The 20,046-nt window shown below is 34.7% G+C and overlaps 1 protein-coding gene across 3 annotated transcripts in view; it reads right to left on the bottom strand.

Annotated features, from left to right (window-relative positions):
* Positions 1-20,046, bottom strand: part of KIF5C (kinesin family member 5C) — a 188,654-nt gene that overhangs the window by 98,971 nt on the left and 69,637 nt on the right. For all 3 annotated transcript variants that reach the window (XR_004233044.1, XM_031960048.1, XM_031960049.1), the window contains exons 2-4: positions 19,300-19,390; positions 6,716-6,789; positions 1,032-1,136 (exon numbers count right to left, since the gene is read on the bottom strand). Coding sequence is in view for 2 of the 3 variants with exons in the window: in XM_031960048.1 (XP_031815908.1) it covers positions 1,032-1,136; positions 6,716-6,789; positions 19,300-19,390 (270 nt within the window). In the remaining variant the exon portion in view is untranslated. The remainder of the gene's footprint in view (positions 1-1,031; positions 1,137-6,715; positions 6,790-19,299; positions 19,391-20,046) is intronic.

Here is a 20,046-nt window from a genome sequence, read left to right as displayed (position 1 = left end):
AGAGTCTCTATAACACATTAATCAAACTTCCATTTTTGCTCTAAGAAATTAGTAACATGTAGTCCTTTAATAGCTACATGCTCTGAATAAAGCACCAATAGTTAATTTACCCATTTTCAGTCATCTATAATTCTAGCCGGTTTTAAAACTAATGAATACAACTTTTGTCAAGGAGAAAAGAAATCTTAAATCTAAAACTTCAGCTCATGGTACTTAAAACAAATTCTCTTCTTGTCACAGTTGTTTTATCTTAATAAGATTCATAAGGGCAGTAATTGGTTCAACATTTCACTCTAAAATTAATAAGGAAGGATGGTGTCATCATTTTGATAAATTTCAGTAAAACTACCATGAAGATACACCTAGTTTCAAACAAAGTTACAGGCTTCCATATTTCCTGTTGCATCAAGAACTCCATAAAGGCATGAATTAAATACTTACAGGATTCTGATCAAAGAGAGGTATAGAGGAAAGATACTCCAGATATAAACTATAATCAAGCAGTCAACTCTACCTCTTTGTTTTAAGGAAACATGGGGAAAAGTGAGCAGGATAAAAATAAGTATGATTCTAAAAAGAGATCTTCACTTCAATTTGATCTCCCATTTACATAGTTAAGATAAAAAAGTAGCAGCCTCAATTACAAATTTCAGGCATACACTTATATAGGGTAAAAAATCAAATAAAGGAGGCTATTCAAATGACTCTAGCAAAAACCCAGAAAACGTCATAAGAACTGATTTTGCTTTCAATTACTAAACTACATATTTTGACCCTAAATATACAAATGTCTATTCCTTTCTCTCCTTTGTACATGGAGACAAAACTAAAGAATTTCCCCAATAATAATTTTTAATGACTTTGGTCTAGTCACTTGACATAACCTATAGTTAGGTTTCTTGCACTGAAAATATAAAGGCAGATTCATAATCTTTACTCACTATATCAGTCTTAGAACTCAAGCTAAGGATCAAAATCCTGGTAGTTTTCCTTCTCAGAACCCAATTAAGAGTCCTTCCATCTGCACTTACCTTGATATGAAACTCCAGATTTTCATCCATAGAGTAAATGTGATCAAAGATGTCATGTGCAATTCTTGGGATGATTCCCATAAGTTGATGGTCATGGAGCTTCCCCTAAAGATATGAAAGCAAAATGGAACCATTACGTTTAGAAAGCCCTAGAGTAATGTATAAGGGAAAGAGGGAAGTAGGGATGGGAAGAGAGAGACACAGACAGAAAAAGAGAGAGAGACACACACACACAGAGACGGAGACAGAGTTCACAGAAAGAGACAGACATGTGTGAGCAAGCATGAGTGGCTTTCTTCAAACATATCTTCCCTGCATTGTAGCACTTAAAGAGAGGACTGGTTATATAGCTTGTTGCATCTCTTTGAACTTAAATATGTACAATAAGTGATATTGAATAATTCAGTGAATTACTAGTATTTTCCACCAAGAATGTGCATGTTTTGTGAATTTCTAAAACACAAAGATAAGCTGCTGAGAAACTTAGTTTTGAAATTTTTTATTTTAAAAAACATAAGATTCATTAAAGACATACCTCCTTTATACAAATATGAGTCTGAAAAAGGCAGCAAGAAAGAATTATTTTAAGGATATCAGAAATTGACATGATTTGTGTGCCTCTGGAATAAATATCTTATTCAAGGGTACACAAATCATTTTAATGGCTTCAGAACCAATAATCCCTGACATGTTTATGTATGCCAATATTCTGAATTGTCTGAAATAAATATTATAGTTTCAAAGATTTTCTAATTCTATAAAAAAATCACTTGATGTGAGTTATGTTTCCCCTCCCACAGAATGAAGAGCTTTGCAAGGAGAGATTCTGTTATTTTTTGGCTACTTTTCCTCCCTATCCCCCAACACGGGGGGACCAACAATCCAAACCAGAGTCAGGATAGAGTACATGGTCTTCCAAAACAGGAACACAAAAGTATCTCCACAAATGGACTCTGTTATACTAACAAGAATAAGAAAACTGCCATATCCTCTCTGGCTGAACAATCCTTGAAATCCTTTGTTCCCTGATTTAGTAAATTAGAGGATTATTTTCTCTGGGTAATCCCAGTGTCTAGAATTTTCCTTCTCCTCCTTTCCTCTCCTTCACTTCCTTGAATTCTTTTAAGTCCTCTCTTTCTAGCTTCCCAGTTTATCATGCAAAAATTTTGTTTGTGCATAGTTGTTTGCATGTTGTTTCCCCTTTAAACTATAAGCTCCTTGAGACCAGGAAATTCTCTTTTTTTTGTTTGTTTGCCTTTCTTTGTATCTACAGCACTTAACATAGTACCTTTCACTTAATATGAGCTTAATTAATGCTTAATAGTGACTTGATAAAGGGTCTATTTTGCTTCCTTGATTGGCAGCCCTTTGCCCCACAGTAATTCACTGTAGGCAGTACCACAGTTCTTTTTGCAATATTTAAGACCCAGAAAGCATCCACCAAACTAATACAAGCATCACTTCAATGAATGATGCCCTCTCTCTCATGTTTCTTTGTATTTAACTACTTTGAATTTTATTCTCTTTATACTTACTCTTCATATACTTATATTTATCCTTGCAGTCTCATTAGAATATAAGCTCCTTTCCAGTAGGGACTATTTATTTCTTTATATTTGTATTCCCAGTGCAAAGCAGTATCTGGCACATAGTAGCCACTTAATAAATACTTGGTGTTTAATCAAATGATTAATACTATTAACCCATTTCCTCAGCAAGCATTTGCTGGCTTGAGTTGATTTGAATAATAATTTAAAGTTTAGGAAACACAAAAATACTTTCAGGAGACAATGAGTAAAAGGCTTATTCTGGATCATAGAAAAATTAACTAATTGATTCAAACCAACAAAAATTAGTGCATTGTATCTTAGCATCTGATTTCTCCCAAAAGAATAAGAGACCTGACAATGAATATTTTCCCACATTTCCCCAAAGTGACATGAGACTCTAGTGACCGCTAAAGAAAACCCAATACCTATTCTCATTATCACAAAATAAAACTTTATTTTTTCCAACTTGAGTCCCATCCCACAATCTCTCATGGAAGAAGAGAAGATAGGGCAGCCAGTTAAGTCATCCAAAAATCAATGTACTCTATTAAAAGCATTTGACAAGTTGAGATTCCCTGCTTGATAGTATAATAAGGAAAAAGGGAGTAGCAAGAGTGGATATATTTGGAGATCTGCTCGTGGTAATATTCTCTAGAGAGAACTAGCTATGTCCTTGCAATGACATGTTGAAGGTAAAGGACACCATAAGTTTCCAGCAGTCTAGAACAGCCAATGCAGAGGACTCCTTGAAAAAGTAAGATCTACAATTCTGATGAACATGACTCTTTCCAACAATGACATGACTGATGTCAGTCCCAATGATCTTATGAAAAAGAAAGCCATCTACACCCAGAGAAAAGAGTATGGGAACTGAATGTGGATCACAACATAACATTCTCACTTTTTTTTGTTGTAGTTCGCTTGCATTTTATTTTCTTACTCATTTACTTTCCTTTTTGATCTGATTTTTCTTGTTCAGCAAGAGAATTGTATAAATGTGTTTACACATATTGATTTAACATATATTTTAACATGTATAACATATACTGGATTGCTTGCTTGCCATCTAGAGGAGGGGATGGGGGAAGGAGGGGAAAATCGGAAACACAAGGCTATGAAAGGGTCAATATTAAAAAGTTATTTATGCACATGTTTTGAAAATAAAAAGCTTTAAAAAATAAAATAAAATAAAATAATTTAAAAGTTAGATCTAGACTAGGGGTAATGGTGTAGAAATATACCCTGAAAAAGAATGGCACCAATTGTTTTTCCCTTGGGCAGAAGCACCTCGAGACTGACTTCTTCCCTGCCATGAGCACAAGATACAAAGACCTGAATGTCCATGTACTACAGTATCCTGTTAGGCATACGCTAATATTATCATGGTTTTAATGCTTGTTCTGAAAATCTTTCTTAAATGCCCTACCTTAAGGAGCTAATCTTTCTAATTTTATGTAGGCTTATACATTTCCCCCTTCAATGGAAGTAATAGAATTATCATGGGATGTTAGACCAAAAGAGGGTAGGAATTAAAACTGAATATTGCCTTGATTCACATGTGACAATTCTGATAATTCTTAGGGAATTAACATCCCTTCTTAAAGTCTTTTGAAAAATAAGTATTTCTAATTCTGAATATAAGTGATTTTTAAAAAACCCTACTCACAAAATGGTATAAACCCTGCAGATATTTTGAATTAATTACATTCTAAGTTAGTGGATTACTCCACTATTTCACCATCTGTGTGGTCTGAGCCTGTAGCTTCCCAGGAGGCAGAGAATACTTAATTAGAGAATACCACCAGTGATTAACCCCCTCAGAAAAGGGGTAGGTATTAGACCATACCCAGAAAGGGAATTGAAGAGGAACAGTAGCACATCATTGCATGAAAACCCTTCGAGCTATAGAATAAGCAGCCTATTTTTCACAAACCACACTTGAAATAAATGTTGTTCTAATTCAAACCTTAAACCAACAGAAGTGATGTGATGAAAAGAGCAACCTGAAGTCCATATTTTTAAACTCAAAAGGTAGAATAGAATCCAATTCCTCCTTTTTATTCTTGACATAGCAAATAGTACTGCTTTAGGCATCCTTTAGTTATGTTCTGTGGACTGCAAAGGAATTCTACTCTCAAAGAATTTAGGGTCTTTCAATTATACTGACTTTCTGGACCAAAGGCAGAATCTGAATTTAAGTTTACCTACAGGAAGTTATTCCATCTTTTTTTTTAATGAGTAAAAGAGCAAATATTCAATTTAGACAACAAAAGATGTAGGTTTAAACTCCACAATTTGATAACAGTTCAAGTAACAACTTTATCAACTTCAGTTTTTCAAAATGTGCAATGGAATATAGTAAGACTTATACTACATACAAGTATATATGTGCAATCTGCTATCAACTATAGTAACAGTTATACTTAATGCTACCTACTTAGAGAAGCTGCTGTAAAAATGAAATCCTAAAATGTAAAGAAAGCCCCATGAAAGACCACGATATTATCTTCTCTAAAAAAAAGATTAAAATGCTTCCATACCTTAGTAGATGGTTTCATGAATTGCTATGAACAAAAAATTCATCATGTGGTAGTCAACCTTTTTCCGTGAGATGACATTCAAACTCATCTGGGTTGGTCTTCTGGCACTAAACAAATAATCTTTTATTCTCTTGGACTAGGTATTCTCTAGGGTTCTTTTCAACTCTAATGATCCATAAGTAGCCCATGATGAAATCTTCTCAGATTGGTGGAACTATCAGAACTTATATTCTACTGGCACAGCTTTCAAGAATTCAGATTCATCTCCATACCACAGAAGTACTATGGTAGGACTTTAATGAAAGGAGATCCCATATTGCTGTTATTGTTCAGTCATTTCATGTATTTCCAATTCTTTGTGAACCCATTTGGGCTATTTTAACAATGATATATGCATGGTTAGCCATATCCTTCTCTAATTCATTTTACAAATGAAGAAACTGAGGTAAAAAAGATTAAGTGACTTGCCTAGGATCACACAGCTAGTAAGATTTGAACTCAGGAAGATGAGTCTCCCTGACTTTAGACCACCCAAGCAGCCCTTCACACTATCTAAACACAATGATTATTTTTCTAAAACAAGTTACTAGCTTGAGTAAAGGTCTCTGAATTAATTTGTTGCAATTTAAACATTCTATTAGGTTATTTAACAATTAAGAAACAGAAAAGCCAAAAGTTCTCTTTCATATAATGATAATAATGAAGAGCATGAGGATGATAGCTAACATACTTGAAAGGTTTGCAAAAATGCTTTCCATACATTATTTTATTTATTCTTCATAATTCATAACAGTAAGATATATTCTTACATTCTATATTCTTAGTGAAATATTTATGGACTACTAAACATTTAAAAACAGTGAAATCTCCAACTCCCAAGCTCAACCACTTTTGAAGCAGCCTGGCCCAGTTTGGTAAGATTCTCAGGAGATTATAATAAATGAGAAAACCTGGACATGAAAGATGACTCTACTCTTTGTGAACTGAGTCCCCTCAAACTTGGTTAGTATTGGAGTTTAAAACACAGGACTGAAAACTATCCAATGACATTTCGCCCAATTCCCACCTCAACCAAGTAGTAAGAAATTCCTGAAATTTAGAATTCATATGGGGAAACACTGACCTCCTCAAAAGAGAATCACACACTAAGTCACAGAACTGAAAGTGAAATCTCAAAATGCCACACAATGTTATGCTATCTCTCTGCTGCCATGTGCTATGCCATTTTTAGGTCATTTTAAAAAGCTAATCTCATTATGCACATGGAAAAACTAAGATTTGAAGAAATTGAATGACTTGCTCATGGTTAGGTGCTAAGTAATGAAATTGACTTACCCATAGTTTCTGACACTGAAATTTAATATTCATTTCTTTATTCCAGTTCTTTTTATTTTTAATGGTGTAACTGATTACAGTTATATTGTAACCTCAGATTATACCTTTGGTCCAGAAAGCCAAAGCCTGAGCTTATTTAAAACACAGAGAAGAAATGTGCACTCAGAATTCAATGAAAAGTTTCCCATTTCTTTATCTAAAATACGTAAAATGTTCTTCTCTCTCACCCCCACCTCCAACATCAGTGTTATGAGCTTACCTCCATGGTATGGGTTTTTCCTGAAGAAGTCTGTCCATATGCAAAAATAGTCCCATTGTAACCTTCCAGTACATCTGCAGGAAAGGAAAACAAATGCCCAATCAGGTTATTTCTTGTTAACTTTTATGTCATATTTGTAACCCTCAAACTTTCTAAGACAACAAAATATTTTAGAACTAAGTCAGAAATATAACTTGGTTTTTCCTTCTCTACTAAAGACCAAATGAGGGGGAAATGAGTTCATGTTAGAGCAAGATAAATTTAAGAATTTGGAGTTCATAAGAATGGACTGGAAAGTATTTTCTACAGAGAATTCTAAGATCAAGAGACTTGAAAGCCAAGTTATACTCTAAAAGACCTTTGGAGGCCCCTTCAAAATAAGTATAAATGTATGTATTTGTAAGTCATGATATATTTATTATATATGATAAAATTATGTATATTAATATAACAAAGTTCTCTCTACACATAGACACATGCACACAGACACATATACACATACACATTTTTATTAGATCAGCCCAAATAAATTCACAGGTGCCTTGAATTTCTGGAGTACCAAGAAGAATAGGATTTCTTTACTGGAATTTGATCTGTTTAAAAATATTGACTCCCAGTAAGATCCTTAGGGAAGTCTCCCAAGAAAGCCCATACAAGAGCTTCCAAAAAATGGAATTCTTTTGGGGGAGAGCTAAGAAGAGGTTTCAGTCTGTAAAACAAGAAGCATGGTGACCACTGGCTGAGAAACCAAAAGCTGCTTCAACTTACATTTGAAAATCTCCTGTTTCCTCCATGACAGTACTAGCAAGCTAGACAGCCACATTAGCATCAGGAATTTTTTTTTTAATTAACAATGAGTGCACTCACTCTGCAAACCCACACATATTGCAGGCCCTCTTCTACTTCACACAGGGAAAAAGAAAGGCACATAGAAGGAGGATGTTTTTCTGAAAGAACTGAGCTTATCCGTGGGAAATGTTTCAAACCAGCAGAGGTGATTAAAATATATTAGTAGTCATTTTCTCCAGTTATTCTCGAATGCACACAAATATCTCAGAAAGTAAAAGGAAACATAATTAGTCTCCATAATGCTAGCTAACCTTGCCCATGGGAAGGAAGTCTTAATTTGCCAAAGGTAGGAGGCAGGGACAGAGGTGTACACTCTATGGTGAAAGAAATCAATCAGGCAGGTAATCAGCTTAATCCATTTAGTTGACCAAATAGCTTTTAAGCTTCTGAGAGCTTGATATTATTTCATGATGCTGATTCAGATTTCCTTTTTTGAAAAAGTCATCTTATTGATTCCAGGTTGAGCTGAGACAGAGAAGAAAATGAGAGTTTTCGATTGGAATGGCAGCAGAAGAGGGAAGAGGAAGATGAGAGAAATCGTGTATAGAAGGAGGAGAAGGGAGAATGTAGAGGGAAGCAAGGAAAGAAAGAGAAAAATGCTTGCTAGTTATAGGTAATAAATATATCTAACAACCATGTGATTTAGGAACAAGAGAAATGTTAGAAACCTAATTTCCCGTAACAGCTTGCACAGATTAAAACATATTCACACTTATCAATCCTTGTGAAAGTTCATCTGATAATTGTGAACATCAATAGATTATAAAAACAAAGTATTCAGGACATGAGCCCTATCTTCAATTTTCCTTATAATTTAAATTTATTTATGACTAATTTTTTTCCAGGAACTTTAATTCAATTAACCAATGAACAAGCATTGGCCTACCTACAGTATACCATAAACTAAAATGGTAGATTGATGTGTGTTTGGCTATTTTAAAATGCTCTAGAAAATTGTAAACAAAAATATAGATTTAGAACTCAAAGGGATGTTTAGAAGCCATGTCATTCAAACTTTTCGTTTTGTTTGCAAGGATAGAGAGTCAATGAATCATTTCATTCCACTTAACTGTGATCTCTTAATCAAGTGAGAATATACATACACTGAACAATCAAAGGTGTGAACAAGACTGGGTAATCTTCATTAAATCAATCAAAGACATTTCAAGGGAATCAACTAAAAGTCTGGTTGAATTCTAGAGACAATTGTATGTTGTGTGTAAAACTGTCAAGAGGATTCAAGCACCTGGAAGTACTGTGGTGGAAACATTCTACCAAATCCCAGAGAAGGATTAGAGAAAACCTTGACCTTTTTTTCCCCACCCTTCTCACTAGAGGACAACCTTTTAAATTAGAGGGTTGAAAGAATTTTGGACTTCCTATAAATGCCTCAGGATTCTAGAATCTCTCGAAAAGCTGATTGTATTGTAAACCAAATAAAAGATATTGAGGAATGGTGTCTTTAAGACTCTACAAAAAAATCAAGGGAAAAAAAACTATACTATTTGTAAGGGGAACTTCATGAATACTTCATAATAAGAAAAAAAAAGATTCCTAGCAATCAATAAGAATTATCACTTGGCCACATGTGCTCTCTTATGCTCACATTTCTATGGATTATGAAGGTGTTGCTGGAAGAGCATGTCCAAGCTTTCTGGGGTGATGCTTTGTATTGGTTATATTTGCCGTACTATCTTAGTAAATATGCTTTTCTAAAAAACTAAATCTGTCTGACTATAAACAACTGATGACTATGGGGGAAGCACAATGATAGGGATTTAAGAGATACAGTACATCAAACCACCACTATCCTCCACTCTTTTTTTTTTTTTTTTTGAGGTAATTGGGGTTAAGTGACTTACCCAGTGTCATACAAATAGAAAGTGTTAAGTGTCTGAGGTCACATTTGAACTAAGGTCCTCCTAACCCCAGGGCCATTATTCTATCCACTGTGTCATCTAGCTGCCCCTACCTTCTACTCTTTCAGGATTCTTTAGAAACTTGTGGGGAAAGTAGTAGCAACTTGAGTTCTAGACATCCTTCTGATTGGTCAATGCCAGCAAGAATGAACCTCTACTATATACAAAAGATGGATCAAATTAATGTCCTCCTAACCCTAAACCCAGGGTCTTCTCTATACTGTACTTTAAGTCACATTTCATTATTTTCAGGAAACAAAGATTGATTTTAGAGATAGATATTTTAGAGCTTTTGGTTTCTCTGCCAGTGGTCACCATGCTTCTTGTTTTACAGACTGAAACCTCTTCTTAGCTCTCCCCCAAAAGAATTCCATTTTTTGGAAGCTCTTGTATGGACTTTCTTGGGAGACTTCCCTAAGGATCTTATTGGGAGTCAATATTTTTAAACAGATCAAATTCCAGTAAAGAAATCCTATTCTTCTTGGTACTCCAGAAATTCAAGGCACCTGTGAATTTATTTGGGCTGATCTAATAAGAATGTGTATGTGTATATGTGTCTGTGTGCATGTGTCTATGTGTAGAGAGAACTTTGTTATATTAATATACATAATTTTATCATATATATGCACTGATATATTCAGTGCAACAAAGTTTCACTATTAAGCATGAGACAGTTTGGTTGCTGAACTGATTTCTGAATTAAAGCTATATAATCTATAAAATTAAGCCTTTCTACCACAGTGAAATAGGAGTTCTTCATCTTGAACTGCTCCTAAGTAGAAAGTAGAAAGAAAGAAATCATAAAACATACCCATTAGCCCAGTTTATTGGGGCATGATGAAAGGAGTCAGCATAGTCCTTCCTTCCTGAGCCACTTCCAGGCTTCTTGCTCTGCCATCTCACTGATCGCAACTCTGCTCTTTTGAAGTCCATCCACCCATATTATGTGACTATCATTCATTTAATCAATCAACATGCATTTGTGTTCACTAACTTCAAGGTTACCTATCTTCTTTCCTCCCTCAATAACTTCAGCACCTGGATTATAGTTTTCCTATCTACCCCATTCCTCAATATTCATAAGGATAAAACCTTGAACAACCTGGATTCCCAGTTCTCCTCAGTTCTCAAGATCTCCATCACCCCTTTATCTCTGACTGCTATATACAAAAGCATTCGAATCTTAAATCTCACTATCACTATCACTAGAAACTGCCCTGTCTCCTTGACCCTGAACTCTGAATTTTTCCTATCTGATCATAATCTGTCCTACTTCTTCCTGAGGTACTATTCTACAATAAAAGAGTCTACCTTTGGAATTAAAGGACCTGGGGTTAAATGCTGCTTCTGCAGCATTTCTTCTTTGTGATCTTGGGCAAATCATATAACCTCTCTGATTCCAAGTTTCTTTAACTGGAGTGAAACTAAATGATCTCTAAGCTTTACTTGTACTCCTAAATCTATGAACCTCTTGACCAAATCTTTTCCTCAATCCTGCTAGTACATTTTGTAATTCTTTATATTTTACTTTATGCATTTTAATAACATTGTTCAAAGGGGATCCATAAGCTTTCCCATTTTGCCAAAGCAGTTCATGACACAGAAAAGAACCTTTATGCCAGAGAAAGTTACAAAATTTGGCTTACTGGGTTCCCTGTGTTCATATTATCAAACATCAACTATGCCTTTCCTGTTTGTATAGAGATGCCTTTTTATTCATCTCTTATTGACTCTATACCATATTCTCCAATGACGTGTCCCAAATCTTGTATCCCCGTCAAACCTTCAAATGTGACACATCATCCCTTATCTTTCACAGTAAAGAACTTTACTTATAACTTTACCAAAAAGAATAATGGCATTCATTTATTGTGAATACTCTTCTCCACACTTAAAGTGTTCTATTTTCACTCATCTCTTCTCTTTATTACAGTCTCAGAAGTTGAGGTGATCTTCCTAGACAAATTTATTATATTTCTGTCCTAAAACCCACTCTCCTCTGCTTGAACTTTGTGCCACCCACATAATCTCTCCCCTTTCTTTTACCTTTTCTCAAATTTTTAATAAATTTCTCTTTACTGGTTCTTTACATGTGAATTAAAACCTCCTCAAGTTTCCTCTATCCTCAAAACAAAACAAAAACCTTTGATTATTTATGCTATTGATTTATGTCTTTTCCCTTCTTTCTAGAAGACACCTTCTTCATTTGTTGTCATTAATTCCTCACCACCCACTCCTCAGCTCTTGCAATTTGACTTTCACCCTAGGACTTTTATTGATTCTGTTCTCTTCCCATGCCATACTTAGTTACCAAATCTAAAGGCCTTTTTTCTCATGCAATATCCTCCTTGACTTTGGACAATATTTGACACTGCTGATCATTCCATTCTTCTTGATACTCTCTCATCTTCTTTGACATAGTTTTTTTTCCTGTTTCTGTTCTTATCTTTCTGACTGCTCCTTCTCCTTTATTAGTTCATCCCCCTCATAACACCTTGTAAGTGTGAATATCTCCAAATTTCTGCCCTACTCTTCATCTTTACTTTCTTGGAGATTGCATTCATCTGCATGATTTCAGTGATTAGCCTAATGAAGAATCACAACCTCCCCTGTCCTCAGTTTCCTCACTGAGGAAATAGAGATAATGATACTTCTTAAATTTGTATCAGAGGATAGACAAAAGAGTCAAATGAGATAATCCATGCAGCGTTCTGCAAACCTTAATATGCTGTATAAATACTGGCTGTTAAAATTATTATCAGTTTCATTCTTATATATAAATAAAGCTCAATTAGAAAAAGTCATAGGATCTGCTGTACTTTTTATATATAATGTTCTATAAATGTTCCATAAATAAAATGCTATCTTTTTATAATTAAATCAAGTATTGACATGTAATCTCACTTTTAAAGACTCACCAAAAGTATCATTCATGCCCAATTCTTAAGGTTCTGTATATAAAATATTTTTTAATCCCATTCAGTTGGTCAAAATAAAGTCACAAGTTCAACTAGTTAGGATAGCAAAGAAGACCTTAAAACATGGTGGTAAGTTTAGCATCCTAATCTAATGGAATGAAAACTTGGTTTGGAATAAAAAAACAACTACTAAGTTTAAAGTAAGAAAAATTAAGTAAGAAACTTGACTCTGCCACCTGTGTGATGTAGGACGAATGCTCAACTTCCCTGGATTTTGGATTTTTTTATCTATAAAATTCTATCCCTGAGGCATCTCCCTCCCTTTTAACTAGAAAGGATGGAGAATAGATATCAGGAGATCCCCTCCCGATCACACATTTAAGGAGGATTCCCAGAGTAGGCATTTCATAGTTTCCCATTGGAAGCAAGACTTCATCTTCCTCTTCCCCTCTCCTCTGCTTTTCAGCTTCTTTTTATGTGTTGTAAGCAACTTGAAGACGGATTCTCTTGTCTTCCTTCCTATCCTTAATATTTAATTCAGTGCCTAAAACATAAAGTGTTCATTGACTAATTATAAAATGCAATGTCCTTTCAAGCTCTAAATCCTATGACTTTAAAAACTAAAACATGCAGTTTAAATAACAATTTTTTAAAAAAGTCTTTTCATGAACAAAATCAATGCAGCTACAATAAGAAAAGAATAAGCCAACTAGAGGAAAATGTTTGCATGAACTATCTCTGTTATAAAGCTGATAACTGAGATGTATTAAGAGTATATTTTTAACACCTAAATGTTAATTGGCATTATTAAGAATTGGTATAACTAATGTCATGTTCCTTCCATTATGAACTGTAATTACTCCATAATTACCACAAAAGATTTAACTGTTACAAAGAAGGATATAGATAGATAGATGATAGATAGATAGATAGATAGATATAAACTTCCCTTTATCTTGTCTTACAAGTGATATATGGCTCCCCTTGATTAGTGTGAATAGCTGTATCAAGGACAAATTCTTTCTCTACCTCGCATAACTAGGGATGACTTTTTACTTGTTGCACTGTAGCAAGTAGCTATTTTTTCATATTTGTCTCACATGATGTATGAATATTATGAACTGAATCGTAAGATAAACGTGTGTCCTTCAACTACAGGTAAAGTATGTCTCACTCTTTGCAGTAGCAAAAACAAACTGCTAATGTGGGTGGGTGCTCAATGATTATGCAAACTATGGTATGTGAAGTAATGGAATAATAGTATTATAGTATAAGAAAAGATAGATATGAGGAATTCCGTAAAACTTTGAAAGATTTGAATGAATAAATCAATGGTATATGAAAAAGCAGAACCAGGTAAACAATATGCACAGTGATTATAATGTAAATTAAAATAACACTAAGAAGCAGCTAAACTCAATTGCAATAACCAATTTCAGTCAAGGGAAGAGATAATGAAACACATTTTCTTCCTAAGTAAGAGAAGGCTAAAAAAAGTTGCCTACAATATCAAACAAATTCAGTTTATCAGATGATTTTGCATAATACATTTTGCTCCATAGGAAGGCTCATGGGAAGAATGAAATATAGTAGGAACTTAAGGGGACTAGATCTGAAGATATAGATACAAGATAGATAACTGTGCCTACAATTTCATTGGTATGGGTAATTACTTATAAGGAAACTTTCAGTTCAATAACTTCTCAAGCTCTTAAAATTATAGAGGTCATGTAGAACACTAACAGATTAAGTGACTTGCCAGTACTTTATGGAATTGAGACTTGAACCTGGGTTCTCCTGACTCTGAGGTGCATTCCTTATCAACCTAAGCAGAATATCCATTTAAAACCTAACAGAGGTGAATGATTAATAAAACGTTACAATCTAAATCATCTTGAGATTTAAAAATCTACAACTAAGTACAATTAGACTGGGAACGTGAAATAAATTTAGCAGTTTAGAAAAAGGAAATACCTACATTTATTTATAAAAAGTGTCCCAAAAGTGTTTGTGCAATTTTAACCTTTAATAGTTTTAATACTGAAGAAAAACATAAATGTATTCATTAAAAACCTAAAGGTTTTATTAAGAGAGGTCTCAAAAGAAAAGAGGAGGAAAATAAAATTAAGTATTCTTTGCCTAAAATATAAGACAAGAGAGGTCAAGACCTTGTTTCTTGTGTTCTGTTTCCAAGCCTTACTCCTTATGGAGGTAATATTACACTGTCTGAGAACCTGGGGGGAAAATAATCATTCCCATCCAGAATTGTGCTTGGGGTCAATAGTCTTCTCTCTCACCAGTTTCTTCAATGAAATGACCATTCTGTTAAATGACAAGCTCTATCAAGGGTCCTCAAACTATGGCCCGCGGGCCAGATGCAGCAGCTGAGGACATTTATCCCCCTCACCCAGGGCTATGAAGTTTCTTTATTTAAAAGCCCACAAAACAAAGTTTTTGTTTTTACTATAGTCCAGCTCTCCAACAGTCTGAGGGACAGTGAACTGGCCCCTATTTAAAAAGTTTGAGGACCCCTGCTCTAAGCTGTCCTGCCAACATTGTCCTTGGTAGTAAAGGGACTTGTCAAGGCTGGAGCCCTTAGTAGCTTACAAAACTGGAACACTTAGCTAGCTCAAGAGCTGGCTATAGAACAGAAAATAATGGCTCTGCCAAAACAAATAAAAAAGCATGGGGCTTTCATAAAAGAGTCTAACTAAAATATAGCAACAAAACTCAAAGCAGCAGCTTTAAGAAAGAAGAGACTTTCCTCCCATAAGATGAAAATAACAATGATGCTGGGGGATCTCTGACCCTATTGGGGAATGCTTTTGCCAAATGAAAGAGTCATGAGATTCCAGAACTATTTTTTCCTTTCTTTTCTCCACCTTTTACTATCATCCCTGGCTTCCCCACACCCAGTGCTTAACTTTATACAGGACTTATTTGTCTATTTGGCCAAAGAAACAGTCTCCCACAAAGAAAACAGGTCAAAAAATTTAGGTTACCATTAGCATACCAGGACAAATGCAGGATTGGTCCAACTCAACTGTTTTCTAAGAACTAGATGGCACCAGGCACAGAAACAGCCCACTGCTTATCCATCAATTAGACATTTACATATTCAGAGAAAAGGGTTGGGGCTCAACCCCTGGATATTTTATGATAAAAGTCAGGATCATTACATTCAGCACCTCTCCATTTTTCAGAGTATTTATACAATATTAAACATGAGCAAAAATCAGGTATCATACAAAGATTTGGAATAATAAGACCTGGGTTAAAATCTCAGCTCTACTACTTACTATCTGGGTAATCCTGGGCAGTCTCTTTCAGCTCTCTAGTGCACAACTTCCCAATATGTAAAATGTGAGGTTGGGGGGTTAGGAGGGAGGAGACAGGATTAAATCATTACTATTTGCTTCCAACCATAAAGTCTATGAAATATGAGTACCATATTCATAGATTTTTTTTCCCCTCAAAAACAAAAATATTTTTAAATTCCCATTTGTTATACAAGTTATCAAAAATGTCTGCTGAATTGTTAAAATGGAGAATTAAGAATTGAGGAAGTAATCCTGTGACTTGAGATGAATTTTCATAGCCTTTCTCTATTATGATTCTGGCCACTAAATATTGTAGAAAATTCAGTCCCTAGCTATTGCAGTAACCAGGTAAATCAAGCTGGATATGCAGAGGGGAAAAATTATTATTAGAATGAATAGACCATTTTTTAAAAAGCATAGGAAAAAGAGAACATGTAAATAAAAAAACTATCCCCTGTGGTCTTCTGGGTAATTTGCCTACAACCCATTTTTTATGACAGAAAAAGCAAATCCCCAAGTAATCAAGCCATATTAACTATTACATATTTATAATGCTTCAATAATACCATTTAGTAACATGATGTTTTATCCCCTATAGCCAGTAATCAGGGAGGGAGGGAGGAAGAGAAAGGCAAAGAGAGAAAAAAGGATAAAAATAGAAAAAAAAGAGTGAGCTTTTCCTTAGATTTAAACTTGATATATAGCCACTTCTCAGTGCCTTAATGGCAAAAATAAAAAAGAGTATAAGTCTTTTACAAAGAAGCCCGACTGATTAAGAAATCTTCCAATGGTAGCAAGTAGAATTAAGCAATATTTGGTGCTAGGAAAGAGGCAAGTTAACAGATAAGATTTTGAAGTCTTAAAAGATTTCTCTCAGTATTTCATTCTCTTGAAAAAGGAAAATGTTACTAGGTCTGTAACTATAATCAGGAACACATTTAATGGTATCTGAAAAGATAAGGCACACAAAGGAGCCCTAAATATCTTCAATGAATGAAGACTATAATATTTTTATTATTGTTTTTGTTGCTTTTGCAAATATAATTCAGAGGGCTTTCCAATAGATGTCATCCAACCCAAATCAGAATGTCTATTCCTAGAGGACAAAGAAGGTCCTTTAAACTGCTATAAAAGTTAAAAGTTTGAAGTTAAAAAAATATTTTTATGAATCCTGAGATACTTACCAGTTGTGTGACCTTGGGCAAATCACATAAACTATCTGAGTTCTGCTTTTCTTTTGGAATAAGTGAAATGATTGTACATTTTAAATGAGGAAAGTGATAGCACCTATCTTATGATGTTAATGTGAAGAAAAGAGAAGATAATATATGTAAGGTGCTTGCAAACCTTTATATAAATGTGAATAATGATGATGATAATAAAGGAAGAATAAATTAAGAAAAAAGAAAGCCCTAGTTCATCTATGGTCACTCAGTTTAAATAAAAAGGAAATGGTATATTGACAACATTGAGACAAGGACAAGTTAAGAAAACTAAGGGGTATCTGGTAAGAGAGCAAAAAGGATGAACATCAGAGAGGAACAACAAATACCATATTTCAGTGTCCATACCCTTGCTTCACCAGATCAAGTAAAAGGGATGCCCAGTTCAGCAACTTTGGGGACATCTTCTCTTCCTTTACTTTTCTGATGAAGCCTATGGATCCTTTTCAGAATAATTTTTTAATAATTAAAGAATATATGAAATTTCAGATAGAGGTCTATGAAAATAAATGTATTATTTTCCCCATGCAACTTCATAGACCAGAAATCTATCCAAATAAGAACACCTAAAATAGAGACAAGGAAACAAAAAAAAAAAAAAAAACCCAGAATTTGACACAAATTCATGCTACTTTATTCCAAGTAAGCCCAGATTCACTCATCATTTTCTCTGCAATTTTCCATAATCACACCACTTAGACCATCACAATAATAGCTAACAGAGCAAAAAACCACTTAGTTATTACAATATGAATTAGAAAGAATCATGGCCCATTACAGGATTAAGTCTAGTTATCTGCACAGCTACCAAAGAGCTGAAGCACACTGTTCAGAGAAATACCTGCTGTTGGTTTTCATGAATTTCAATGTACTTAAAACTATTAACGTTTTGTTTTGTTTTGTTTTGTTTTTAAGAAATCTAGCATTGGGGAATCAAGGGTGGGAACCCTTCAAAACTGTTCACAGAAGTGATAATATCCATGAATCTGAAGTAGCAGTTTCCACAGTGTTCAAATGCATGTTAAACTGAAACCTCTGAGAGGGGAAAATGATAATGAAAAGGAAAGGAACAGGAGATGGCCCTAAGGCTGCTCATCTGTCCAGCCTGTGGAGCCTGCCAAGAGAAGCTTTAATCTTTTCCCTGATCTGAGATGACAGGTAGAGTAATTTTTAAATGACTGCATCTTTCCGCTGATTATTCTGCCACAAACTCATCATAGTCAAGGGCAGGCCCAGAGAAAAGGACACATCTCCAAATTGTGGATGTAAGACTGGGAGCCATTGAATTTTCCAGGCAAATATGGGAAAGAAAGCTAGATGGAAAAGATGAAAGCACTATGGAGACTATACTATGCAGTTCTAGGAGTAAACCAGTTGCTTGGCATTTATGAAGCAACTGCAATGTGCCAAGCTGTGCCAAGTATGAGAGATTTTTAAAAAGGGGCAAAAAAATTTTAACCCACTTGAGCCCTTCCAACAACAACAACAACAAAAAAAGAGTTTTGGAAAATGGGAGCCATTTTCACGAGTGCTTTAACTATAATGGACCATGGCTGGAATACTCTTCTTTCTTTTCTCTCTTCACTTTTACCTCTTAGAATATTCAGCTTCTTTCAAGACTTATTTCAAATACTACCTTCTACAAGAAGCTTTTTCTAGTTGCCTCTCCTATCTCTCTCCCTATTTTTCTCTCTGTCTCTGTCTCTCTCCCCCCTCTCTTTCTTTTTCTGTTTTTCTCTCTCTCTGTTTTTCTCTCTTCCTCTCTCTTTTTCTCTCTCCCCATATATACATAAGCACTTATTAAAATACTTATTGATTGGGGCAGCTAGGTAGCACAGTGGACAGAGCACTAGCCCTGAAGTAGAACCTGAGTTCAAATCTGGCCTCAGACTCAACACTTCCTAGCTGTGTGACCCATGCAAGTCACTTAACCCCAATTACTGAGCAAAAAAAAAAAATACTTATTGATTGATAAGTGTTATTAAACATTTAAACAAAAACTCAAGAGAACTGAATTCTTCCCTTTGCCAGACTGTGATCTTAGGCAAGTCAATTTAACTAGCAAATTAGCCTCAAATTTCCTCATCTCTAAAATGAATCTAGGAAAACTTTGGTAAACTTTTAGATGTTTCAGCTCTAAAATTCTAGGTTTACATATAGATTTTACTTCTATACTTCTGTCTAACAGGTCCATCTCTCAAGAGGTCACCAACAAAAAAAAATAAAGTATCTTCCGAATGAGTCACACAAATTATATAAACATGTCCAATATTAGCCACAAAGTAAGTGACCAAACCAGGGCAGATCTAAGCTCTCAATGCTCTGAGCTTAAGAAAATTAAGAAATCACACTTACCTTTAACGATCTGCTTAGCACAAGCATTGTAAACCTGTTCTTGGCTTGTGTTGGGTGGTAGCACTCTGTCAAAGACATAGGGCTTGCTTTGCTAAAATAATAAAAGGAAGAGAGAAGAGAGAATGGGGGAAACACATTAGAAGATAAGAGAATATGGGCGGGGGGAGGAAACATCAATACTGATTTAGCAAAATACAAACTTCTTATCTGTCCATTTAGGACAAAATTATCATAGGAGCCAACATCAAAGACTTTACACATGAGTCACTTTCATTCACATTCTGAATACACAAAATATTTACTCCATCTGTTTTTAAAATCCATTAAAATCGACATTTTTATATTCCTGGGTCTCATTTTCCTTTAAGGCAAGTATAACTCCTTTAAGGCAAGAAACTTCAAAGGGATGGTTCCAAAAAGAATATTTCTTTGTAGATGAAAGCTAATCTAGAGTAATAACAACTCTATCCTTTTCTTTTCAATGTTCTGAATGATCATACCCTTCCGCCCCTCCCACATACACATATATACAAAACCAAACCAAAAACATAAAATAAAATTTCTCCTTAATGTCTAGTAAATAGGACAACTTATCCAAGGCCTAAAGTTTTTTTAGGCCAACTAGACAATAACTATTAGATGTAAAATCAGACCATAAATCATGTCTCTTCCTTTCATCACCAAGGTAAAGCCAATATAATTACTCTTCATTATACTACCCTAGAACCTGTCATTTATATTTTCCCA

This window comes from Sarcophilus harrisii, chromosome 3 (genome assembly GCF_902635505.1).
Source record: "Sarcophilus harrisii chromosome 3, mSarHar1.11, whole genome shotgun sequence".
Lineage (NCBI taxonomy): Eukaryota > Metazoa > Chordata > Mammalia > Dasyuromorphia > Dasyuridae > Sarcophilus > Sarcophilus harrisii.
Note: the sequence above shows the minus strand (reverse complement) of the source record. Positions and strands in the feature narration are given on the sequence as shown.